Source organism: Nycticebus coucang, chromosome X (genome assembly GCF_027406575.1).
Source record: "Nycticebus coucang isolate mNycCou1 chromosome X, mNycCou1.pri, whole genome shotgun sequence".
Taxonomy (NCBI): domain Eukaryota; kingdom Metazoa; phylum Chordata; class Mammalia; order Primates; family Lorisidae; genus Nycticebus; species Nycticebus coucang.
In genome coordinates this window covers 55,083,667-55,110,463 of record NC_069804.1, presented here as the reverse complement: position 1 = coordinate 55,110,463, position 26,797 = coordinate 55,083,667, and the positions used below count along the sequence as shown (strand labels likewise).

The 26,797-nt window shown below is 52.0% G+C and overlaps 2 protein-coding genes across 9 annotated transcripts; one reads left to right on the top strand and one right to left on the bottom strand.

The window, feature by feature from the left end:
- The first annotated feature begins 389 nt into the window (after nt 1-389).
- On the top strand, nt 390-3,423 carry PRAF2 (PRA1 domain family member 2). The gene is made up of 3 exons (XM_053580837.1): nt 390-819; nt 1,937-2,154; nt 2,578-3,423. The coding sequence occupies exons 1-3, from the start codon at nt 641-643 to the stop codon at nt 2,715-2,717; spliced, it is 537 nt and encodes a 178-aa protein (XP_053436812.1). The 5' UTR covers nt 390-640; the 3' UTR covers nt 2,718-3,423.
- Nucleotides 3,424-4,510: 1,087 nt separating this feature from the next.
- On the bottom strand, nt 4,511-24,971 carry CCDC120 (coiled-coil domain containing 120). Of its 8 annotated transcripts, XM_053580811.1 has the most exons (12): nt 19,202-19,241; nt 16,991-17,154; nt 12,881-13,039; nt 12,674-12,764; nt 12,397-12,530; nt 11,296-11,436; nt 10,633-10,927; nt 10,198-10,260; nt 9,436-9,610; nt 9,201-9,299; nt 6,441-7,352; nt 4,511-5,953 (listed from the first exon to the last, which is right to left on the bottom strand). In XM_053580811.1, exons 4-12 carry the CDS (start codon nt 12,720-12,722, stop codon nt 5,839-5,841), a joined length of 1,983 nt encoding a protein of 660 aa, XP_053436786.1. In that variant the 5' UTR covers nt 12,723-12,764; nt 12,881-13,039; nt 16,991-17,154; nt 19,202-19,241; the 3' UTR covers nt 4,511-5,838. The 8 variants fall into 8 exon arrangements, with proteins under 8 accessions (XP_053436786.1, XP_053436790.1, XP_053436789.1 ...); XM_053580815.1 differs by lacking the exons at nt 16,991-17,154; nt 19,202-19,241 and adding an exon at nt 24,906-24,971; XM_053580814.1 differs by lacking the exons at nt 16,991-17,154; nt 19,202-19,241 and adding an exon at nt 24,652-24,759.
- Nucleotides 24,972-26,797: the final 1,826 nt, after the last annotated feature.

Sequence of the window (26,797 nt, the reverse complement as noted above, 5' to 3'; positions counted from 1 at the left end):
GAAAGATGGGGAGTCCCACTCGGATCCTTCTAATGGTCCCTTCTCTCTCTTTTTTTTTTTTTTTTTTTTTTGTAGAAACAGAGTCTCACTCTATGGCCCTCGGTAGAGTGCCGTGGCCTCACACGGCTCACAGCAACCTCCAACTCCTGGGCTTAAGCGATTCTCCTGCCTCAGCCTCCCGAGCAGCTGGGACTACAGGCACTCGCCACAATGCCCGGCTATTTTTTTTTTTGGTTGCAGTTTGGCCGGGGCCGGGTTTGAACCCGCCACCCTCGGTATATGGGGCCGGCGCCTTACCGACTGAGACACAGGCGCCTCCCCCTTCTCTCTTCTCGTTGGTTGCTGTGTGCTTGAGGCGCCGGGACCGCCCAAGGCCAGAGAGCAATTTGAAGAACCCGCAGTACCTCGCCAAGTGGCGGAGGCTTGTTTCCCGGCAGCCCTTGCTGCTTTTCTGTGTGGCGAGTTAGTTGCTTTTCCGGTCACGTGCGTTACCGCCCCTGCGCAGTCCACCTAAGGTCGCCAGGCTAGTAACCGCTACGCCCAGGCTCCATCTCCCAGTGTGCCCCGCGGTGGCGCGGGGTGTAACGGGCGTTGTAGTCCAACTGCCCTTCTGCTTGGTCCAGCAACATCGATCGGCAGGATGTCGGAGGTGCGGCTGCCACCGCTACGCGCCCTAGACGACTTTGTTTTGGGGTCAGCGCGTCTAGCGGCTCCGGATCCGTGTGACCCGCAGCGATGGTGCCACCGCGTCATCAACAACCTCCTCTACTACCAAACCAACTACCTTCTCTGCTTGGGCTTCAGTTTCGCTCTGGCCGGGTGAGGGAGGGAGGAGGTGCCAGTTGGCCAGTGACGTCTGCCGGGCGGAACCGGGGGTCTTTAAGGACCTGGAGGGGTAACCTGAGGGGCATGTAAGGCCAAGAAAGGCGGGGTTCGATAGAGATGTTAGGCCTGAGGAGCTTGGAAGGGGGCACTTAATGGAATCTGATTATAAGGAGGGCCTGCGGGGGATGGTGAGTCTGGAGGAAGACCCAGGGAGGAAGGTGAAGTGTGTAACTGAGGGAAAAGTTGGCCAGGAGATAGACCTTTTAAAATAAGGAGGGCCTGAGAGTACTTTGGGGCTGAGGAGGTTGATGTGAGTGATGTGGCCAGATTGAGGCAGACTGGAGGATTTAGGGAAGACAGCGACAGGGACATGGTAAGGATGAAGGGTTTGGAAGGTGGACTTAATGGAGAATATGGTCGAGGGGTGGGTCCTGACTGTGACTGGAACGTGCCAAGAGCAGGTACTTTCTGGGGAACTTGGAGGACCTAGGGCTAGGAAGCTAGAGACCAGAAAGGGATGGAGAATCTGGAGGAGGGACTTGGGTGGGGCTGGAAGTTGATAGTGGGACTATTCAGGACTGGAAGGGGTTCTAGCAGAGATGGAGGGAGGAAGCTATAGGGAAATGGGAGCCTGGAGGGGACATTTGAATTGGAAGAAGCCTGGAAGGGCATCCTGTAAGACCCTCACCTGGGGAGAGGGAAGTATGTGGAGACAGAAGACCTGGAAGAGGAAATCTGCAGGGGAAGTTTGGTGGCGGGGAACTGGCTAGAGAGGGGCCCTGCGTGGGTAGAGTCAGAAGGAAAGACCAGGGAGGCCTGGGAGCCCCGGGCTCTAGCAGGATGGGAGGGATGGAAGGGAGGACCTCAGGAAGATGAGAATGTAGAACTGACAGGAAGAAATGAGGGTTCAACAGGGGTCTTAGGCGTTGGAAGCCCACCCGCAGGTTGGACCTGTTGAGGCTGGGCTGGTGGGAGTCTTGTCAGGCTGGAATCTCCTCAGGCCAAAGGACCATGGCTCCTGGGGCCCAGGATAGAGTGGATGGTGGTCCAGGGACTCTCGGGTGGCCCTCTCCCATTCTGCCCGGCTAGCTTAGCTCCTTTGTCCTCACAGGTACGTGCGCCCGTTGCACACACTCCTGAGTGCACTGGTAGTGATGGTGGCCCTCGGCGTATTGGTGTGGGCAGCTGAGACTCATGCAGCCATACGCCGCTGTCGCCGCAGCCACCCCACCTCCTGCCTGGCCACAGTGCTCGCCGTAGGCCTCCTCGTTCTCTGGGTCGTGGGCGGCGCTGGCACCTTCCTGCTCAGCATCACCGGGCCGGTGCTTTGTGAGTCTCTATTAACCCCCAAGATGACTGGGGAAAACGGGCAGGACGTGCTTAAGGCGACGGCTCGCTCCGCCCTGATTCTCTGGCTGAGAGAAAACTGGGAAGTCCAGGAGACATGGCCACGCCCCCGTTAAAAGCGCCTTCCCTGACTTTGCTCCCCTTTTCTGGGAACGCGCCTCTTTCTACTGCCTCTCCAGGTCCCTCTTGGGGTTAAGTGCCTTCGCTGGCCATGACCCCATTACTGGACACCCTTCTTGGCCATGCCCCATTGCAAAGCGAATTACTCGGCCACGCTTTCAGGATCAGAGGCCTCTAGGCTGCTCACCACTCCATTGGCCTGCCTGCGCAATTCCTTTCCGTGGGCCCCGAGTGGCTGCAGGCTGAGGTCCATACACTGACCCCTCCTCTCGGTACCACCCACAGTGATCCTGGTGCATGCTTCGCTGCGCCTGCGCAACCTTAAGAACAAGATTGAGAACAAGATCGAGAGCATTGGTCTCAAGCGGACGCCAATGGGCCTGCTACTAGAGGCTCTGGGACAAGAGCAGGAGGCTGGATCCTAGAGGCCTAGGATCTGTACCCAGGACCTGAAGAATACCCACTGCTTAAGCCCATACCGGGGACCAAGCCCTTTCCCAGCCCTTAAAATAGAAACTGAGGGACCCCCTGCCCAGTCAAAAACCCAGGACATCTGTGACCGCCCTACCCCCATCCTGGTCCCAAACTAGACTATTCCTCACACCCATCCCCCACTGCGTAAGACTGGGAACTAGTCTTCCCAGACCTGTACCTGGGACTCAGCCACCTATATCCAGCCCCAAACTGGGGCTTGAGATCAGAGCATCTACAACCAATCTCAAACTGGACCCCAAGACACCCCTCCAACCCAGATCTGAAACCCACTGGTCTCCTACGCTCAGCCCCAAAGTCCGGGTTTCGGGCAAGGGATTCTTAAGTACTGAATCCTGGACCAAAGCTTTTCCAGACCCGTACCCTAGCTTGGAACCTAGATCAAAGCATCGCCAAATCTTGAACTCCAAACCCAAGTGTTCCCAGCCCCCCATCTGGATGGAGTCAGGTATCCTGACTCTGTCTGTTGAACCCTTGGTCCCACTTGCCTCTCTCCAGCTCTGCTGGGGGTTTTGTCCTCTGCCCCAGTGTTCCAGTATCAGAATCAAGGGGTAGGGTGGGTGAGGGTAGGCCCCAACTGGGAATGGGGTGTGTGTACACACACATCAGTGTTGCCACAATAAAGGCTGTTGCATCTCAAGTCAATCTGGGCTTCCTGGGTAAAATTATTACACATTTAGTTGGATAGAGTGCCTTCTATTTTTTCTTTTTTTTAAGAGTCTCACTTTATCACCCTCGGTGGAACGCCATGACGTCACAGCTCACAGCAACCTCCAACTCCTGGGCTTAGGTGATTATCTTGCCTCAGCCTCCCAAATAGCTGAGACTACAGGTGCCCACCTATTTTTTTTGTTGCAGTTTGGCGGGGGCCAGGTTTGAACCTGCCACCCTCAGTATATGGGGCTGGAGCCCTACTCACTGAGCCACAGGCACTGCCCAGCCTTCTACTTTTCAATTTTTTTTTTAGGAGAGTTTTACTTCCTCACCCTCAGTAGAGTGCCATGGCGTCACACTGCTCACAGCAACCTCCAACTCCTGGGCTTAAGCGATTGATTCTCTTGCCTCAGTCTCCCAAGTAGCTGGGACTACAGGTGCCCGCCACAATGCCCGGCTATCTTTTTGCTGCAGTTTGGCCAGGGCCGGATTCGAACCCTCCACTCTAGTTATATGGGGTTGGGGCCCCACCTAGCCACAGGCGCCGCCCTCTACTTTTCTTTTTTTTTTTGTAGAGACAGAGTCTCACTGTACCGCCCTTGGGTAGAGTGCCGTGGCATCACACGGCTCACAGCAACCTCTAACTCTTGGGCTTACGCGATTCTCTTGCCTCAGCCTCCCGAGCAGCTGGGACTACAGGCGCCCGCCACACCAGGCTATTTTGTTGTTGTTGTTGTTGCGGTTTGACGGGGGCTGGGTTTGAACCCGGCGCCCTACTCACTGAGCCACAGGCGCTGCCCCTACTTTTCAATTCTGATAGACACTTAGTGAGTCTGTCAAATATGTGGGCTGAAGGAATGATCTCCTAGGGGCCCTTATGCAAACCTGTTACCTCTGGATCAGCATTAAACTAAGGGAATTTCAGGACATAGAGTGTATATTACTAACAGTTCTTATTTGACGTTAGCTAGGAATTTAACATTTCTCCATATCATTAAGCAAACAAAGTCAAAACAGATGACACCATAATGGATTGTTTCCATGATGCTACTATATTTATATGACAGTCTCATTTTGTCGCCCTCGGCAGAGTGCCGTGGTGTCACAGCTCACAGCAACCTCCAGCTCTTGGGCTTAGGCGATTCTCTTGCCTCAGCCTCCCAAGTAGCTGGGACTACAGGTGCCCGCCACAACGCCCAGCTACTTTTTATTGTTGCAGTTTGGCCAGGGCAAGGTTCGTACCCGCCACCCTCGGAATATGGGACCAGCACCCTACTCACTGAGCCACAGTTGCCACCCAATGCCACTATATTTATATCTTTTTGTTTTGTTGTAGATTCATGGTCTTGTTAATGTTATCCAGGCTGGTCTTGAACTCCTGACCTACCAAAGTGCTGGGATTATAGGCATGAGGCACCAGGCCAAGCCATGGTGTTGTTTTTTCCTGTAAAAACATATTATCTGCTCCTAATTAAGGGTGTGGGCCCTCAAGGCAAGGCCAATAGAGGAGCAGCAATACATGGGTTCAGTTTACACATTTATTATAGAAATCCTCTTCCAGTGTGGGTAGTGTCTTGGACCCAGATCCATTGGTACAAAAAGAAAAGTTTAACACCAGGTAAGGGGGATAGGGGAACCCCCATTTCCAGAAAGTCACAGACAGATTATAGAAAACACAGCTTGTGTGGATTTGTTTAAAAAGTGGTGACGGAAAGCCAAGGAAGATGTGACGTGGCCCATGGCAAGACATCACCTGAGGATTTTATTGGCATCTACTAGATGTCAGGTTCAACCTCCACAGCATCCCAGGATACAACACACCTGAAGGCTCTGCCCTTCACCTCTACTATAGGGCCTCCTGATTAGGGATGGTCATGGCAGAGGCCAGGGGCATATAGCCCACTTCCCCGATAACTGCCCTGGTAGGGGATGGCAGGGAGTTGTATTCACAATAGTCTCCTGGCTGCCCCAAACAGGGCCCTGAGACTATATGGTCCATTTGGGGGAGTGGGTGGTCCTGAAGGGAACAGACTGGGCATGAGAATAGGAATGAACCCAACCAGGACAAGATCACAGTTTCCCTTTTATAAAATGCCTAGTGTTGGGGGAAGACAGTGAATACCTAAATCACAACTGTAAACAGAAATGGAGGAAGGAGCTTAGAGTCCCCATGACATCATCCCCCTCTTCTAAGCTGGCTGAGGACCCCCAGTCTCCAACACAGTGTGAGAACAGGGTGTCGGACACCTTCTTGGCCCCACAGGGAGCCAGAGTCCTTGGAAGATTAGGTTGGCACCCACCCAGGACTGACAGCAACCATACCCAGGGCTCAGCGAGGTCAGCTGCGTGCTCCCCAGACTGGAGTCATGCCCAGGCCAGCAAAGGGCATGTCAGAAGGGGTCAGACCAGAGTCCCTGGGGTCTGGGGGTCAGAACTGGAGGACTGCTCCCCCTCTAGCGTCAGGTCACTTAAACGAGCGCTCAGCTCCTGGGGATACAGGAAATCCGCGTAGTATCTTTAGAAGGGGTAGCAGGAATCCGAAGGACAGGGCAGGGAAGAGGGAGAAAAGAGGAAAAGACAGACAAGACACAGAAAGAGAAAGGAAAAGAGGCTGGTTAAAGAGGTGGAGGCAGACACAGTACAGCATCCTCAGGCTCCCAAGCATGGGGCATGGAGAAAAGAGGAATAGAAAGGCAAGAGGCACAAGATGTCCCTTCCTCCTGGCACCCTGTCTTCAAGGTTCATTCTCAGCTGACATGCACTGATTGTTAAATTATTAAAATTCTTGTAGTGTTTGGTAAAGAACTATAGCGACCAGTGCCCAAGATCCCCCTCCACCAGGAACCCCTGGCCTAACACAGGCTATGCACAGTACAGCATCCCTATGCCTGTGCTACAACTGCTCTAAGCATTAGCTCTCTTGCCTAGCTACTCCCTGGCTTGGGTACCTTTGCCATCTGCCTCAAGAGACCTCTACCCATCAGTAAAAGCACCCCCCGTACCTGCCGGAAACAGGGGGCGCCGTGAAACTCCTCGAGTGTGGGAGTGGCATCTGGCTGGGGGTCCCATACAGCACTTGGCCCACCTCATAGCAGCGGGTATGGAAGGGTGGGTGTGGCAGGCCCATGTGGGGGGGCACAGGCCGGCGCTGGGGCCCCGCGGCCAGTCCGGAGTTGCGCATGTACCAGTCCCGCAGCCCCTCCAGTGCAAGGTTCTTGTGGCCACCGCGTTCACCAGTTGGAGGGATACGGCTGGGTGGTGGCATCCACAGCAGAGGATTTGGATGAATCTCTGGACCCTCAGCAGCCTCTGAGGGCAGGGTACAGGGCTTGGTGCGGGTGGCACGGGTGTGGGGGTCCTTGTTGCAGAGGAGGGGGCTACTACCATCAGCTGCATACACAGGTGGTGGGCCAGGGAATATGGCAAGGAGCCCATCCCGGCGAGAGAGAGGCCCTGGGACCTCAGCTGCAGGCAGCAGCTCCCCCCAGCCTGCTCCCGTGCCACCACGAGGCAGGCCCCGGTCCAGGGAACAGTCCAAAAGGAAGTCTCCACACACAGGTGGGAGCCGGGGGGCCCCTCGGGAGGCAGGGGCAGCTGAGCTAGGCCGGGCGGCTCGGGGAGGGTCTGGGGGGCCAGTAGTGCGGGAGGAGAAGGCAGGGGTTGGTTGGGGACGCTCATACAGCACCTCACTGCTCTTGCAGACCGGGGGGCCAGCAGCAGGAGGAGCCAGAGGGGCAGGCGGGGAGCCAGCTCCCCCACCACCTGCCCGGTCCACTAGCAGTGCCTCTGAGCTGTTGCTACGGCGGGTGCGAGCTGCGAAGAGGGAGGCCCGATCAGAGGCAGGTTCTGCCCGGGGGAAGCCCATCTGGGAGTCCTGGCTGCCGGACCACTGGTGAGAATGGAGGCCTTCAGGTCTGGGGCGCAGAAGGAATAGGATCAGAAAAATCAGGCAGATGACCTGAGTGCCCTCCCTATCCCATTTCTTTCTTTCTTTTTCTTTTTTTTTTTTTTTAAGAGTCTCACTTTGTTGCCCTTGGTAGAGTATCGTGGCGTCACAGCTCACAGCAACCTCCAACTCCTGGGCTTAGGAGATTCTCTTGCCTAAACCTCCCAAGTAGCTGGGACTACAGGCACTCGCCACAACCCCCGGCTATTTTTTCTTGCAGTTTGGCAGGGGCCGGGTTCGAACCCGCCACCCTCAGTACATGAAGCCGGCACCCTACCCAGAGCCACAGGAGCTGCCCTCCCATCTCTTTCTAACCCTACACTTTCACATCTCCAAAATGGACCCAGGGTTAGAAGTTGTGTGTATAAAGGTGTTAGGTAGTGGCATATAAAGGGCAGCCATGAATCTTTCCCCAGCTCGGGGCACAGGGGCTGGAAATGTATGGGGGAACTGGGGCTGTTTGTTCCAGAGGAGACACAAACATGAGTTAAGGCTGGAAACGGATGACCTCAAGCAGAGGAAGGGCCTGATATCTTACCCCCTATCCCTGCATGGCTCCCACTGCCTCCAGGATGATGTCCTAGTCCTTACTTTTCCCATCATGTGTATGAATCACCCAAAACCATCGCGCCCACAGACACCATTTATAAAATGCCAAGTTCCACAAGTACAGGAACTTTGTTTTCTTCAAAGCCTGGAAAAAGCAGGCAGTTAGTAGCATTTAAGAAACAGGACACGCTCGGCGCCTGTGGCTCAAGTGGCTAAGGCGCCAGCCACATACACCTGAGCTGGCAGGTTCGAATCCAGCCTGGGCCCACCAAACAACAATGATGGCTGCAACCAAAAAATAGCTGGGCATTGTGGCGGGTGCCTGTAGTCCCAGCTACTTGGGAGGCGGAGACAGGAGACTGGCTTGAGCCCAGGAGTTGGAGGTTGCTGTGAGCTGTGATGCCACAGCACTCTACCCAGGGCAAAAGCTTGAGGCTCTGTCTCAAAAAAAATAAATAAATAAAAAATAACAGGACAGTATAGTGGTTAAACTCCTAAGTCAAACATGCCTGGTTCAAGCTCCAAGACTTCAGTTCACTAACATGTTATTTCACCTTTCTGTGCTTGTTTCCTCATCCACAAAATGGGAGTAACAACAGCACCCACCTCATAGGGTTCTTGTGATAATTAAATGAGTTGATACCATGTAAAGCACTGACTCCTAGCAGGTGGTAGGCACTCAGTACATGTTAACCAGAACTTTTTATGCCTTTTCTTTTTGAAACAAAGTTTTACTATGTGCCCTGGGTAGACTGCCCTGGCATCATAGCTCACAGCAACCTCGAACTCCTGAGTGCAAGTGATCCTCTTCAGCCTCCTGAGTAGCTGAGACTACAGGTGCCTACCACAATGCCTGGCTATTTTTAGTAGAGACAGGTCTTGCTCTTACTCAGGCTGGTCTCAAACTCCTAAGCTCAAGCAATCCCACCTGCCTTGGCCTCCCAGAGTGCTAGAATTACACTGCACCCCTCTTATGCCTCTGTCTTTCAAAGGGAGATATTATTATGCCCATTTCACAACTGAGGACCAGATTCGGAGAAGTGGAATAACTGACTTGTCCAAAAGGTACAGAAAAGCCCATACTCAAATTGTGGTACTTCTGCCCCAAAACGCCACCCTAATCTTCTCCACCAAGACAACTCCTATTCACAGTTCAAAGCCCAGCCTCTCATGTCCCACACCTTTTGATAATGCGTTCTTCAACCCACCAGTGAGAACGAACAGTTCCCTTCTTTAATTCTCAAACCCACCCTCAGATTCCCCTTACTTGCAGAGCTGGGGGCCAGTGCCCCGAGTGAGGACAGGGGTGGCAGGCACACTTCGCCCTTCAAAACTGGAGGCACTCCTGGGCAGTGAGCGTGTGGGGCTACACAGAGACAGGTAGGCCCAGGTGGAAGCCCAGGTTAGAGACTATACTCAGCGGTAAGCCCTCCTGCCAGCCCAGGCTCAGGATCCCATTCCTGGCCTCTGGGGAAGGGAGGGGAGGGGCTCCCTTCCCTCACCTGGTGGGGCTGGCCACAGAGTTCCGCCGGCTCTTTAGATCCCCATAAAGATCTGATGGGGGTGGTTTCCATGGGATTCGGCGTTCAGGGCTTCCCCCAGATACTGCCCGCAGCTGGTCCCAGGCCTTGGGTGGTGAGGGGCGCTCAGCCAGTGAGAAGCAGCCACGGAGCTCCTCTGGGTGGAAGAGAGAAAGCAGGGCAGGATTCAGTAAGAGCGGCCCCAGAGCAGGCAGGTCAGGCTGGGAGCAAAGCAAAGGGTAGGGGCTAAGGAGAAGGGAGGGGCATAGTGCCAGGACAGGGTTAAGCAGGCTGAGGAGAAGCAGGGCAAAAAGGGAAGGGAAGGGACTGAGGAACAGGGCTGAGATGAGTTTAAGACTGGGATAGGGCTCAGCGCCCATAGCTCAGTGGTTAGGGCGCTGGCCACATACACCAAGGCAGGTGGGTTCAAACCCGGCCCAGGCCTGCCAGACAACAATGACAACTACAACAAAAATAGCCGGGCATTGTGGCGGACACCTCTAGTCCCAGTACTTGAGAGGCTGAGACAAGAGAATCGCTTAAGCCCAAGATTTTGAGGTTATTGTGAGCTGTGATACATGGCACTCTAACGAGAGTGACATAATGAGACTCTGTCTCAAAAAAAGAAAGAAAAGAAGAAGATGGGGCTAAAAGAAATAGGGTCTGACTAAGGCAGAGCTACAGAAGTAGGAGAGGTGTTAAGCATCAAAGGACAGACTGAGAGGGTGGGGTGGGTGTCCTCACCATTGTCATGACTGGCCCCAGACTCTGAGAGGGAGCTGCTCTCTGAGTGCAGAACCATGTCCTCTGCAGGGGAGAAGGCAAGAAAACATCTCTCATTCCCAGACTTGGGTGCCACCCACTTACATCACTGGGTGGCTGCTTCTGCTTGGCTGGCCTTCTGGGAAGTCTCCTCCTCACCCTGCTCCCTTCCCAAGAATCTACCTTTACCTGAGTCCAAGACCATCATGGCTTGTCTCCTCATTTTCCTGGTGTCTATTTGTCAATGCCCCGTGCCTGTCCTCTCTCACAAGCCAGTTTATCACAGCTATTCTTGACTGGGTCCCTTAAGTTCTGCCTACCTCCTGGTCTTTGCTGACTTTTCACCCATCCCACCCCTACCACCTACATTAGCCACTGTGTGCTTTCCCCTTCTCAGTGAGTGGAGGGGATGCTCACCTTGGCTGAGTTGAGTGAGGCGCATCCCCAGGCAGACTCCCGGGGTGTTGATCACTGCCCCCGTGGACAGCGGCAGTGGCTGGGATGGCTGGAGCACTGGGAGGCCAAGGCGGGCCTGGACATCCCTGAGCTGCTCCTCCAGCTCATGCAGCCTCCGTAGCGCATCTGCCTGGACTTGGCACCGACGCCGGCGCTGTTCAGCACTCAGCTCAGGGGCCAGAGCCAGGCGGCGGGCAGCTGCTGTGATCTGCTGCTGCACTGACACCTCACGCTCCAGGGCATCAAGAGCCAGTTCCTATGGGGTCCACCAAAGAGGTGTGGGACAGGACGAAATGTTGGAAATGGCCAGACATAGGAATCAGGCAGTGGCGGAGCCCGTCTACACTGGAGGTAGAACTGTTCTTCCTGAGGTCAAGTCAATTCACCTAGGGTTGGAGCTTACTCATGCTTTAGGGGCAGGGCTTACCTGGATTAAGAACCTATCTTGACATAGTGAGGGAACACCATCCTCCCTCACAGCAGAAACTCACCCCATCCATGCTTTCCTTTCTCATCTTAGCCTCTCCTACCCCTGGCTACAGTCCTTCCCTCTGCTCCCACCTCCCTCTAGGTGGTACCAGTCCCCTCTCCCCACCATGTTGCTCCCCATGCCCATTTGCTCACCTCAGCAGGGCACAAGGAGTGGTGTGCTGGGTTGGAATGTGATGGAGGGTAGGCGCGGGTTCCATGGGGGCGCCGGCGGACCAACTGGGGCCGTTCACCAGGCTCTAGCGGGCATTCAGGGGGCAGTTGGCCAGTTAGCTCCTGTGGGGAGCAGGGGTCAGATACTACCAGGGGTTAGTTGGAGGGGATGGGGTAAATCAGTTAAGATCCCAGAAGCTATAGAAGTCCTACTAGGAGCCTGGTCCTACTCTGCACCTCACACATGGTATTTCTCTTCTCCTTCTTCTCCCAATATCTCCAAAAAGAGATGTGCAGTGTAGACTCTCAGCTCCTCAATGGCCCAAATGCATGGGGCAGTGGCCATCGGAAGCAGGGAGACCTGCTTTGGAATCTAGAATATTTTCTTTTCTTTCTTTCTTTTTTTTTTTTTTTTTTTAAGAGACAGTCTTACTTTATCGCCCTTGGTAGAGTGCCATGGCATCACACCTCACAGCAACCTCTAACTTCTGGGCTCAGGCGATTCTCTTGCCTCAGCCTCCTGAGTAGCTGGGACTACAGGGACCCACCACAATGCCCAGCTATTTTTTGTTGCAGTTTGGCCAGGGCCAGGCTCCATCCCGCCACCCTTGGTATATGGGGCCGGTACCCTACCCACTGAGCTACAGGCACCACCCAGAATCTAGAATATTTTAGTTTTTATAAAGACTACACATCTATATACTGTATATTACATGAAACTCCCATTAGGATCTGGGCCCACATGGTCTGACCCACATTATTATTTCAGGCAAACTGTATGGACAGTCACACTAAGAGGGATAAATCAAAACTATAAATCATCCTGTGTCAGTTCAGCTCAGGATTTGCTGCCAAATTTTGGAAATAACTTGTTTTTTCAGATTTTTGGATTTCAAATTGTTGATAAGAGATTGTGAACCTACATTACCATATTTCACTGAATTTAAGACATCTAAGCTGAGCTTTGAGGACACAGAAGGCTGACACGGAATTACAACCCAGACAAATGGCTTAGTACTTGTCACCAAAGTCTGTCTCTGACTCCTCTCCCACAGCCTGACACCTCTAAAGCTAGGCTCTCACCGCCTCCTGGAGACACACTTTGCGGAGCTCCTGAAGTTTTAGGCTCAGGGCTTCCTGAAGTGCACGTTGCCGGTCAAGCAGCCCTCGCAGACGCTCTGACTTCACCTGGGGGGCAGCCTCTCCAAACAGGGCAGCTGGACACAGAAGAAGCAAAGATTAGTGAAACAGCCAAGGCATTCTGAAGCAGCTACAAGGCCAGGGACCAACCCTTCCCAAATGGACAGCTGGTGACTCAGAGCAGAAAAAGAGGCAGCAGGAGCGGGGACCAGCCACCGACCTGGGGCAGTGAAGGTAGGAGAGCTGATCAGCTGACCTTTGACTTCCATCCTGGTGCTGTCAAGAGGCCGTGACTGATGACTGGACAAGGTCTAACAGTGACACACCAAAGCCATTAAGAAAGTACATCCCATGACACCCCAACCCCAAACCTTCCCAGCTTCCCATGTTCCAGCTGGGAATAAGGGGTACCCTGGGCCACACCTACCTGCTTGACCTCCCCTCTCAGAATGGGTGTGGCTATTTGGACCCACTTGACCTTGGTACCTTGGTTCCCTTCCCATTGAATGGGAGCACAGCAAGTGGGGAGCTGGGCAGACTTATAACGCCTCCTCAGAGGCCCATGGGCCACAGCCAGGAGTCTTGCCTGAAAGGGAGGGAGAATTAATGGTACAGATTAAACTAACTATAACAATAGCAGGCACTTATTAAGTACCTGGGTGCCCAGAACAGTTATCTACTATGCCACACTTAATCTTCACAACCACCCAGACGGAGTATCATTATTTTCATTTTATTTATTTATTTTTTTATGCAGACAGAGTCTCATTTTGTCGCCCTTGGTAGAGTGCTATGGCATCATAGTTCACAGCAACCTCAAACTCTTAGGCTCAAGCAATTCTCTTGCCTCAGCCTCCTAAGCAGCTGCAACTACAGGCCCTGCCACAACGCCCAGCTATTTTGTTATTGCTGTTGTTGCAGTTTGGCCGGGTCTGGGTTCGAACCCACCACCCTCAGTATATGGGGCCGGCACCCTACCCACTGAGCCACAGGCGCCACCCAACGCCTGGCTATTTTTGAGATCAGGTCTCACTCTGGCTCAAGCTGGTCTCGAATCTGTGAGCTCAAGCAATTCACCTTCCTTGGCCTCCCAGAGTCCTAGGATTATACGCGTGAGCCACACGTCCCTGGCCCCTTATTATTCTCATTTTAGAGATGAGGAGGGGAAGGCACGGGGTAACTTACCCACAACCAAAGACACTGCCTAAGTCCACCCTTCTGGTCCTATACTCTCACTGGATAAAGATACCCCAATTCCACCAACATCCTCCTAAGTTCCCTAGTCCCTCAGGCCTCATGGCCCTTGCCCACACTGGGGCTACTCTCTGAAGTACTTTCTTCAACCTCTCACCACCCCAGCCCCTGCTTCTCACTTATCATCCTGGGGCTCCAATGTCACTTCCAGAGGTGATCCCGTGTTATGTCCCAACACAATTGCCAGCCAACAACAGACCGTGCATCCTCGTACATCCATGAGGACAGGAAACATTACCTGTCCCCATTCTCATCAGTATCTCAAGCACCTTGAGCACTACTGCACACACAAGTGCTCAATAAACGTCTGCTGGCTGAATGAGTAAGTGACTGAATAAACAAATGACAAGGTAGCAGAGCCAGGATTCAAGCCCAGATTGTCCTAATTGCATCTACTGGCTCTAGTGCAACAAGGAGTGTTCACTTAATCTCAGGGTCCCTCCAGCCCGTCCCCACCCTACTTGTCTGGAGACTAGCATAGAGGAGCCACTCTGCCAGGATTTGTGACAAGCAAAGTCCATAACTACTGATAACAAACCACCTGCCTCCTGCCTCCCTTTCTGCCCCTAGACACCCTGGCTGCCCATGAAGCCTGCCTTTGCTGGCCTCCATCCCTGCCCTTGTCTCGCCTCCTCTGGAGTTTGCTCCCTCCCTCCCTGCTACATCCTACTCAGATCCCAGCTGGGCAGCCCAGTGACATCACCTTCACCACCTGGCCTAACCTCAGTGGCAGGTGACAGGAAAGGCCTCATGGGGCCACAAAGTTCCCACCCCCACCTTCCCTGAAATCTACAACTTATCAATACTTGATGAGGAAGATCCAAGCAACCAATGAGTCATCAGTTCAAGCCCCTTCCCCATCTATCTATTGTGGGGTGCAGCTGAGCTGTCTATAAGGTGCCACCAGTTTCTCTGCAGTCCTTCTACCTGCCTCACAATGACTATATCCCTCCTTTGAATCAATGGTATCCTATCCTTAACTGGAGGAATAGGAGTCAGTCCCTATAATCTTTGACAAATCCAGGCCCCATCATGTACCATCTAAGGTGTGAAGCTTCCCAGCATGGTAGGGTTTCCTCAATGTCCCAGTGCAGCCTCCTCTGCCCCTTGATTCTTGGAGCACTACCTTTCTCAGCCCCCATTTAAGAGTGGGGAACTCTTGCAGGGCTCCCCTCAAAGTTCCTCCACATCAATAGGAATCCAAATCCCACTCTGGGATACCTGAATCCTTCCTTCTCTGGGAGTTCAGAGCATCCTGGAAGTCAACACAGGGTCCCAACAGGAACACTGACTTGTTCCTGTCAGCCTGACCTTGGGGAAATAGCTGAGGCATGAGTCATGAGGTTACTGGACAGGACAGACAAAAGGTCAACACCCCACACCCCCACACCCAGTTCCCAAACCTCTGCCTCCTGCCCCCTGTACACTTGCCTTAGGATCTGAGGCTGCCCTGTCCCCACCTAAAGATGATCTTAGCAACCCCCTCCACAATACCCTTCTACCCAGCCTGGGTCTCCCCATGGTAACACCATGGCCCTGTCCTGTCCCAGGAATGGGCTGCAACAGGAGAGCTGCAGAAGGCACCCCCACACACCCAGAGGCAAGCCCAGCAGGTTTTTCAGGTCTGCCCTTCTGACACCACAGCCAAGAAAGAAATTCCTAGCTGTAATGACTGTTTACAACCAGGACACCTCACCTGGGTGGCACCCCTGACACTATAGGGGGTGCATTTCCACATCCTGCCACTATTGAAACAAATACAGACTCTCAATGTATGGACCATCACCTCCTCCCCTGGAAACCTCCACCCGCCACTTCATCCACTCTAGTGAACAAATGGAAGGTAGGCAGGCAGGTGCCTGGGCAATTTTTCTTTCTTTTTTTTTTTGGAGACAGAGTCACTCTGTCACCCTGGATAGAGTGCCTTGGTGTCATCATAGCTCACAATAACCTCAAACTCAAGCTATCCTCTTACCTCAGCCTCCCAAGTAGCTAGGACTATAAGTGCCCACTGCAATGCCAGCTAACTTTTCTACTTTTAGTAGAGATGGGGTCTTGCACTTGCTCGGGCTAATCTGGAACTCTTGAGCTCAAGCAATCTACCTGCCTAGACCTCCCAAAGTGCTAGGATTACAGGTGTGAACTATAGTGCCAGGCTGGGGCAATACTTTTTCAATAGCCCAAGCTGGCCTTTCCCGGAGGCTGGGCCCTGGGTTGTGGAAGGGCAGAGACTACTCTTCCGGGAGTACAAAGGAGAGGTAGTTGGAGGGTGGGGTAGGGAAGAGGGGGACTCATGCTGCTGTCTTCCATCCCTCCTCCATTTCTGGAATTGGCTTTGTGCCAGGAAAGGAAATTGAACATTTTGGGCTTCTCCCCTCTACTCGGACCCTCCTTCCTTGCTGTACCCCACCTGCCCTGCCTCACATCGTTGACACACCTCTACCATAGACCTGGCTCTCTCCAGAATGGAACCGTAGTACACTCTACCCCACTCCCCCAGTGCTCTCCTCTGCCCCCATGCCCTTGGGCCCACTCCTCTAAAGTGCTCACCAATACCAAAGAGTAGTATGGGGCAGCCACAGGTACCTCAAAAAAATAGTTGTCTCGACCAGGCCCTGGCTCCAGCTGGTAGTGGCAGTGAGCAGCAGTGGAATATGCCTTGGCCTCCTCCCACTAGGTAATGACCCAGCCTACCTGGCCAGGAACTGGGCCGGCCCACACCTTTTAACCCTTGCCTGCCTGCCACCAGGCTAGGGCCACCCTTGGGAGCAGTCTTAAGGCCAGGTCCCTTCAGGGTGCCTATCAGGGCAAAGGAGTGAGTCTGGAACTCTCTCCTCACCCTCACAGACTTAGCAGAGAACTGAGGGAAAAGATCTAAGACTTGTTTGTGGGAGTAGCAGCTGCCTCTCTTGCTGCCCAAATTTCTAGAGGATTAGATCCTTCCCACCTAAGGGCATCATCTCAGAGCTGAGGGGAGGGGGGGCCTGGGGAACTGAGAAGCATACAGTTGTGTCTCTTAGCAGTGTATCACATTCCTACCCTGTCCCTACCTTTTCATACTGGGGCAAGGTGGAGGTTGGAGAAGGTCTCCACGCAATTCCCATTCTCATTGGGGCAATACTTTCCCAAGTTGAGAACAGGAAGTTAACCTTTCCAAGGCGAGGCCAGGTCTCAAGACCCTACCACCTTCTGCAGCTAGAGAAGAAATAATCCCAATAAACCAACCATAATTTATGCCCTATAAAACACGCGTGTGTTTTAACCCCTCTTGGTCCCCACAAACCTGGGAGGATGGCACAGGCTCAGCCTCCTCATAGTCATTTTATAGATGTGGAAGCTGAGGCTGGGAGAGGTGAAGAGACCTGATTCAGATCACAGTGACACAACAACAGTGGAATCAAGACTGGAGGAGCTGGATCCTGAGATGGAGGCAAACAGTGGCTACACCTGCAAGGAGGAGGAGGAGGGAAGGGGGCTCATGCTTCTTCACATCCATGCTGGCCTCCCCCATTCCCCTCAGACATTTCTGGCCAGGAGTCAGGCTTTATGCCAGACAAGGAAATTGAGGGCTCTGAGTCCCTACAGAGTACTGTTTCCCCCCACACTACCACCTGTGCTCTGGGCCTATGCCAGCACACAGCACACATCCTGTGCTCCATTTGGGACCATCTGCTCTGTGACCTCAGGGCCCAAGTCCCACCCCAGCCCTGCTGTAGCCCAAGCGGAAGATGTAAAAAAACAGAGGGAGGAAAGCTAGCTCCCCCCACACTTGGCGGATGGGTCAAGCCTAGAGAGAGAGTCCATCAGTATCACAATGCCCCAAGCATCCCAGCCTACCTTTCTCCTGTATGTGAGATTTCTAGCCTGGAACACAAAGGCCTCTTACATCACCCTCCCCCTTTCCCCTACTTCACTGCCCAGGGCTGGTGGAGGTGGTTAGTTGCAAGGTGGGCAGCTGGGTGTCAGTGGGGAGAGTCCTCTCAGCCATGGCCTCTCCCACCTCTTGGAGGCCACTAAGGATGTTGGGAAGAGGGATGTTTCTAAAATCAGAGCTAAGAGGGACAGAGGGCTCAGCGCCTGTAGCACAGTGGTTACAGCTCCAGCCACATATACCAAGGGTGGAGGGTTCAAACCTGGCCAGGGGCAGCTAAACAACTGCAACAAAAAAATAGCCAGGCATTGTGGCGGGTGCCTGGAGTCCCAGCTACACGGGATGGCTTAAACCCAAGAGTTTGAGGTTGCTGTGAGCTGTGATGCTACAGCACTCTACCGAGGGCGACATAATAAAACTCTGTCTCAAAAAAAAAAAAACAAAAAAAAGGGCAGTGCCTGTGGCTCAAGGAGTAGGGCGCTGGTCCCATATGCCGGAGGTGGCGGGTTCAAACCCAGCCCCAGCCAAAAATCACAAAAAAAAAAAAAAAAGAGGGACAAGACTCTCAAAGTGTAGGTTTCCTCATCTGTAAAATGGGTAAAAGGTGGTCCCAGGGGCAATGGTAGACAAAGTAACTTTGGAAAACTTTTCATATTGCAAGGACAGTGGCCAGGCATGTTGGCACAAACAAGTAATCCTAGCACTCTGGGAGGCCAAGGCAGGAGGATGACGTCAGGCCACGAGTTTGAGACCAGCCTGAGCAATATAGAGAAACCCTGCTTCTACAAAATATAGAAAAATTAGCCAGGCATGGTGGAGTCCCAGCCACCCAGGAGGCTGAGGCAGGAATCTGAGGTTGAGGTTGCAATGAGCTATGATGATGCCAGTGTACTCTAGTCTGGGCAACAAGCGAGACCCTGTCGCAAAAAAATTAAATAAGTAAATGGGCCGGGCACAGTGGCTCACACCTGTAATCCCAGCACTTGGGAGGCTAAGGGGGGAGGGTTACCTGAGTTCACAGGTTGGAGAGCAGCCTAAGCAAGAGCAAGACCTCATCTCTAAGATAGCTGGGCATGTGGCAGGCACCTGCAGTCCCAGCTACTTGGGAAGCTGAGGCAAGAGAATCGCTTAAACCCAAGAGTTTGCGGTTGCTGTGAGCTGTGACACCACAGCACTCTACCAAGGATGACGAAGTGAGACTCTGTCTCAAAAACAAAAACAGAAAAAAATAAACGCAAGGCCAGGCGAGGAGGCTCAAGCCTGTAATCCCAGCACTCTGGGAGGCCAAGGCTGGTAGATTGCCTGAGCTCACAGGTTTGAGAGCAACCTGAGCCAGAGCAAGACCCCATCTCTCTCTCTCTCAAAAAAAAAAAAGCCCCATCTCTAAAAAAAAAAAAAAATAGCCAGGCATTGTGGCAGGTGCCCATAGTCCCAGCTACTCGGGAGGCTGAGGCAAGAGGATCACTTGAGCCCAGGAGATTGAGGTTGCTGTGAGCTATGACTCCACAGCACCCTACCCAGGGCAACCAAGTGAGACTCCATCTAAAAAATAAATAAATAAATAAATGCAAGGAAACACAGCATATCATTAGTAGCTGCTAGTAACAGCAATAATAAACTCACCCAGAGGTGGGCTGGTATAGGAGTCAGAATGAGAGCGCAGGTAAAGGGAACACCTGGGTTAAGCAGACAAGTCCCACAGAGTTACCCAGACACATAATTACCCTGGTCCCCAACTTTTAACAGCCAACCTCTAAGACAACCCAACGTCTAGTACCCACCCCAGCCAAGTCCTGAGCCTCACATGGCCCTGCATGACTAGTAAATTCCTGAACCTGGGATTCAACTCAGCTCTGCCACTTGCTGGCTATTGGACAAATCACTTAATCTGTGTGCCTCAATGTCCTCATAAATAAAATGGAGATGGGGTGGCACCTGTAGGTCAGTGGGTAGGGCACTGGCCACATAGACCAGGGCTGGTGGGTTCGAAACCGGCCCCAGCCTGCTAAAAAAGAAAAAATAGCTAGGCATTGTGGTGGGCACCTGTAGTCCCAGCTACTCGAGAGGCTGAGGCAAGAGAATCACTTAAGCCCAAGAGTTAGAGATTACTATGAGCTGTGACGTCACAGCACTCTACCGAGGGTGACATAGTGAGACTCTGTCTCAATAAAAAAATAATAATAGGGCGGCGCCTGTGGCTCAAGGAGTAGGGCGCTGGTCCCATATGCCGGAGGTGGCGGGTTCAAACCCAGCCCCGGCCAAAACACCACAAAAAAAAAAAAATAATAATAATAATAATAATAATAAATAAATATAATAAAATGGAGATGGGCTGGGTGCCCGTAGCTCAGTGGTTAGGATGCTGGCCACATGCACCGGGGTTGGTGGGTTCAAACCCGGACCAAGCCTGCTAAAACAGCAACAACAACAACAGAAAAAAATAACCAGGCATTGTGACAGATGCCTGTAGTGCCAGCTACTATGGAGGCTGAGGCAAGAGAATCACTCGAGACCAGGAGCTTGAGGTTGCCATGGGCTATGACACCATGGCACTCTACCGAGGGCGACAAACTGAGACTGTCTCAACAAAAATAAATAAATAAAATAAAATGGAGATGACAGTAACAATATGTGCCTCACAGGATTCTTGAGAGCATTAAATGAGTTAATACATTTAAAGTTTGCATAAAACAGTACCTGGCCCTCGGCAGGGTATTCAAATGTGCCAGCTGTCATAATTGTAAATATTCCTCTCCATATGAACTCAAGAATCAAATAGGGTGGGCACTATGGCTCAGTGGGTAGGGTGCCGGCCCCATATACCAAGGGTGGTGGGTTTGAACTCGGCCCCAGCCAAACTGTAACAAAAAATAGCTGGGCGTTGAGGCGGGCACCCATAGTTCCAGCTACTCGGGAGGCTGAGGCAAGAGAATCACCTAAGCCTAGGAGTTGGAGGTTGCTGTGAGCTGTGATGCCACAGCGCTCCACTGAGGGCGATAAAGTGAGATTCTGTCTCTTAAAAAAAAAAAAAAGAAGGGCGGCGCCTGTGGCTCAGCGGGTAGGGTGCCGGTCCCATATGCCGGAGGTGGCGGGTTCAAACCCAGCCCCGGCCAAAAAAAAAAAAAAGAATCAAATAGAAGCTGAGTGCAGTGGCTTATGCCTATAATCCCAGCACTTTGGGAGGCAAAGGCAGGAGGATTCCTTGAGCTCAGGAGTTTGAGACCATTCGGCGCAAAGTGAGACCCCATCTCCACTAAAAATAGGAAAATTAGCTGGGCACTGTGGCTTGTACCTGTAGTCCCAGCTACTTGGGAGGCTGAGGCAGAAGGATCTCTTGAGCCAAAGAGTTTGAGGTTGCTGTGAGCTATGACGCCAAGGCACACTACCCAGGGCAACAGGGCAGCAGACTGTGTCTCAAAAAAAAAAAAAAAATACAGCGGCTAGGACGCTAACCACATACTACAGAGCTGGTGGGTTTGAACCCAGCCCGGGCCTGCCAAACAATGACAACTACAACCAAAAATAGCAGGGTGTTGCGATCGGTGCCTGTAGCCCCAGCTACCTGGGAGACTGAGGCAAGAGAATCACTTAAGCCCAAGAGTTTGAGGTTGCTGTGAGCTATGATGCCACAGCACTCTACCCAGGGTGACAGCTTGAGACTCTGTCTCAAAAAAAAAAATAGGCTCAGCACCTGTAGCTCAGTGACTAGGGCACCAGCCACATACATTGAAGTTGGTGGGTTGGAATCCAGCCCAGGCCTGCCAAACAACAATGACAACTACAACCAAAAAATAGCCAGGCGTTGTGGCAGGCACCTGTAGTCCTAGCTACTTGGAAAGCTGAGGCAAGAGAATCACTTAAGCCCAAGAGTTTGAGGTTGCTGTGAGCTATGATGCCACAGCACCCTACCCAGGGTGACAGCTTGAGACTCTCTCAGAAAAAAAACTAGAAGTATTCAGATGTATCTTTGAAACAAGCCTGCATCCCTCAACCTCAAAACCCTCCCTACTTGCTATCTAGACACAACCAGAACCCTCCATACTCCTCAAATATGACATATTTGAAACATAACTGTTTTCCTTCATTATCCAACCTCTTCCTTCAAAATAAAAGATGCAGGAACCAAACACATTCAGATAAATTGTCTGAATTCTATCCAAATGCAGGAACTGAATGGATTTAGATACATTTTTGAGGTAAAACAGGTATCACTTCATGCTTGAGCTTTCCCTACTCACTAGGCAAAATATAGAAAGGAAGTATATTTACACGAAAGGGTACCCTTACTATCCCCACTCTTGCCCCGGAAGTTCAGGAAAGTTAATGGATTTGGATATAATTTTGAGTAAGAGTCATTATTCCTCATGTATCTTTCCATACATAAGGTAAGAAAGCAAATTATCTTCAGATAACTTTTTATTTGTAGTTTTTTTTGTTTTGTTTTGTTTTTGGCCAGGGCTGGGCTTGAACCCGCCACCTCTGGCATATGGGACCAGCGTCCTACCCCTTTGAGCCACAGGTGCCGCCCTTCAGATAACTTTTTATGTTTCACTGTCTAAACTTGCAGAATTCTCCCTTTCATGGGCGGCGCCTGTGGCTCAAGGAGTAGGGCGCCGGTCCCATATGCCGGAGGTGGTGGGTTCAAACCCAGCCCTGGCCAAAAACCAAAAAAAAAAAAAAAAAAGAATTCTCCCTTTCAGAACTCTGGTACCAAATAGATTGAAACAGTAAGGAATTCTGTATTGTTGTTCATAGGCTTGGATCAATGTTTAGGATAAATAAGATGGGTCTGGTATCTTGTTATTCAAACTCACTCCGCTCTAGGATAAATTCAGGAACAAAACATAATTGAATAACACTTTACCTCCTCATTATCTAAATTCTCCCCACCCATCCTCAGAATCAAGGAGATTCAGACAACAAGGGAACCCTACGTTATTGTTGTTGTTATTGTTACTACTACTCAATAAGCCTGATTCCAACATCCAGTGACCACCTGCCTGCCCCTGACCAGTCCCTAGAGGTGGGGTGGACTTAGCATCAGGATTTTCATTGCTTACTTTGGAGAGAAAAGAGGAAAAATCCCTGCCCCCATCCCTTCCCCCCTCTACTAAGTCCTGAAGCCTCTGACCTAAAACAGACTTTGTTACAAGCCAGGAAAACAAGGGATCATGACTGAGTGCTGTGGCTTCCAACTATAATCCTAGCATTATGAAAGGCTAAGGCCGAAGGATTGCCTGAGATCAGAAGCTCAGACCAGGCTGAGCAAGAGTGAGACCCCCATCTCTACTAAAAACAGAAAAATGAGTTGGATATATATAGTGGCACACGCTATATAGTTCTAGCTACTCGGGAGGCTGAGGTAGGAGGATTGCTTGAGTGAAGGGGTTTAAGGTTGCAGTGAACTACAACAATGATGCCACTGCACTCTATCGAGGGCGACAGAATAAGACTCCGTCTCAAAACAATAAAAAATGAATCATGGGGCGGCGCCTGTGGCTCAGTGAGTAGGGCACCGGTCCCATATGCCAGAGGTGGCGGGTTCAAACCCAGCCCCGGCCAAAAACCACAAAAAAAAAAAAAAAATGAATCATGAACCCAGGATCAAGACAAAGCAATGAGGGTAACATGACCTAGAAGATTCATACATACCCCCTGTATCCCCCATCCCTTCACACCAAGGCTAGAAACATGACCCAGATTCACAGAAAGTCAATGAATAATTTAGGTTATTCTTCCACACTTGGGGAGGACAGGGGGTATAGGAACAGTTCTATGCTCTCCTGGGGCAGGAAGAGAAATGCAAGCTGTATGGGGGAATCACTAGGGTGGAGGTAGGGGAAATCACATTTGAAAACTCCATCAGCTACACAGGGTATGCGAGGCTGCTTGCTCTTGCTAAGAGAAGCATATAGGATGTTATTTCAGAAGCCCTGGGAACAGAACCTCCAAGTTCAGGGGCAGGGTAAAATAGGACTCCTATCTTCGAAAGGATGGGAAATGGGTATTAGGAAAGAGGGAAGGTCTGAACAGGGTAGAAAGGGCATGGAAAGGGTTGAACAGGGACCTGGGGTTGGGATGGGAAGAAGGGACAAGACAGGAAGAATAGGAAACAAGGCAGAATCAGACTCAGAATGAGGATGGTGATGGGGCAAGAAAAGAGGGAAAATCCTGACAGGGTTGGGTGCAGGGACAGGGCAGGAGACAGAAGAGAATGTTTAAAGATGATGAGCCAGGATGGTAATCAGGAGTCAGGACCGGATGGGGAGAAAGTACATAAGTCAGAGATCAGGAAACAGGACAGAACTGGATCAGACTGGGGTTAGAGGGACACCAAGAGACTAGAAGAGATTCAGACATTAGACAGGAGTTTAGGGAACAGACAGGTCAAGTGCTAGGGCAGAAACTGGGCTCTGAGCTGGGCATCAGGACAGGGCAAGATGATTCAGAGATGGAGCAGGGTCAAGCCAACATCTGGGGGCAAGCCCAAGATCCCGACAGAACTGGATGGGAGTTTGAGGTCGACACTGGGTTTAGGGGTACAAAACAAACCTGGTTAAGAATCATACCAGGACAGAATATGATTAGTTCAAGGGTCAGACGAAAAGGTTCTGAGGCCAAGGTTGGTAAGAGTTCGAGGTTTAAAAAAGATGTAGAAAGGTCTGATCGGGGGCGGCGCCTGTGGCTCAGTCGGTAAGGCGCCGGCCCCATATACCGAGGGTGGCGGGTTCAAACCCGGCCCCGGCCGAACTGCAACCAAAAAATAGCCGGGTGTTGTGGCGGGCGCCTGTAGTCCCAGCTACTCGGGAGGCTGAGGAAGGAGAATCGCCTAAGCCCAGGAGTTGGAGGTTGCTGTGAGCTGTGTGAGGCCACGGCACTCTACCGAGGGCCATAAAGTGAGACTCTGTCTCTACAAATAAAAAAAAAAGAAAAAAAAGGTCTGACCGGGTCAGGGGTAAGGCCACGGGGTCAGAGGTCGTGAGTGCGTGCGCAAGTACGTCCCCGCTGGTGTTTCTGGGCCCTCACCCCACCCTGTTCTCTTCCTTCCTCCCCGGGAACGGATAGTTACTCACCGACTGTCTGTTACCTCGCCGCACCAAGACGTAGGCGGGGTCGGTGTAGACCTGCAGGGGTAGTGGGCGCGCCCCTCCCTCACTGCGCCCTGCTCGTCCCCGGGCGCGTGCCTATTCCCCTTCCGCGCCCTACCCGCGGGCCACGTTTGGCTGCGCAACCGTCAGCCGTCAGCCGTGGGGGCCAGACCGGGGGCGTGAGGAAGGTGGGAAAGGAGCGCTGGTCCCGCCGCGAGCGGTGAACCCCCGCCCCTCACCTTTAACTCGTGTCGGTCTAGTCCCGGCAGCACTGCCACCTCCGCCGCCGAGCCGAACCTGAGCTGGGGGGGAGGACAAGGGGGCGGGGCGCGAGACCACGGCAACGGCGGAGGCGAAGTGCGCAGGCGCCAGCTCGGGTCTTCGATTTTTCTTGCCCTGGGAGCGCCAGGCGTGAACTAGCCGGGAGCGCGTGCGCACACGCTTTCTCGAGGGCGGTGCAGCCCTCTTTCGCCAAGGCCACGCCTCCTCAGTGAGCCGACTGGCGCCCCTCACCCCAAGTCAACCTGCATGGGCTCCCAAGCAGTATCCCCGACTGCTCCCTGTACGCTGTTGCCACACCTCTAAACTCTCGCAACTACTCTGTGTTGTACTTCAAATACACCCCAAACCACCCCCATCACCCCCCAAAGTACGTGTATATCCCCAAGCAGCACCTCTAGTTCACCTTCTGTGGACATCCAAGCTGCACCAATACACCACTATTAACCTCTAAGCTGTGCTTAAATTAAACTATATTTATCCCAAGCTATACTCCTAAATTACCCTCCTTGGGCAGCAAAATTGCTCCCCAAAAGATGATCCACAGACCCCTCCCACTGGTCAGTTTCCATCAAATCCCCAAATCACTCCGCATTTACCTCTGAATTTCAACCTCCAAACCACCTTCCATCGGCTAGGTGTGTTGGCTCATGCCTGTTATCCTAACACTCCTGGACACCTAGCCATGGAGGATCCCTTGAGCTCAGGAGTTCTAGACTAGTCAGACCCCATATCTACTAAAAATAGAAAAAATAGCTTCTCCTGAGGAGGCTGAGGCGGGAGGGTCGCTTGAAACCCAGCCTTTGAGTTTGCCATGCTAGTCTGATGCCACAGCCCTCCACCCTGGGCAACAGAGTAAGACTGTCTCAAAAAAAAAAACAAACAACAGCAACAACAACAAAAAACACCTTTCATCATCCTCCAAGGTGTAACCCCCAACTATTGTGTGTTGATCCCAAGTTATACCCCCAATCCATCATCCACAGACACCCAAGCTGTACCAATAAATTAACTTCCATTATGCTCAAGTTGTTCCCCCAAACCATCTTCAATTAGCCCTGAAACCATTAACCTCCAAACACCACTTCTAAATCACGCTCCATCTACCTCCAATATATACCCAAAACACCCTCGGTTAACCACAAACCACTCTCTATGTACTCTTCAAACCACATTCTATTGATCCCAAAATGGTTCTCCAAGAGCCCCCAACACCACTCTAAACATTTTCAACTATCCTCAATGTGGACTTCAATTGCACCTCAAAAAAATTTCAGTGGTTGGGCGGCGCCTGTGGCTCAAGGAGTAGGGCGCCGGTCCCATATGCCGGAGGTGGTGGGTTCAAACCCAGCCCCGGCCAAAAGAAAAAAAAAATTTTCAGTGGTCACCCTCTGCCTCCCAACCATGTTCAATGGACCCTCCTCCCACCAAACCAGCTTCCATTGATTGACCTCTTCTCCTGTCCCCACAAAGCTCCCTTTCAACTACCCATATCACTATCCCATATATCTCAACTACACTCTCTTGTCTCCCAGTTGCACTTCAAATAACCTTTGAACACCGTCTATACCTCTAAACCACACGGACCCAAACTGCATCCCTCAAACCACTCTCCAACAATCCCCAACAATATACTTCAAAAACCACCAACCATCTTGCTGCAGTTACCCAATTGAACCCCCAAATCATACTCACACAGTCCAAAATGTGTCCTCTAAACTCTCTAATTACTCTTACCTACACCCAAATTGGTGATTTTTTTTTTTTGAGACAGTCTCACTATGTTGCCATGGGTAGGTGCCAGTGACATCACAGCTCACAGCAACTTCCGACTCTTGGGCTTAAGTGATTC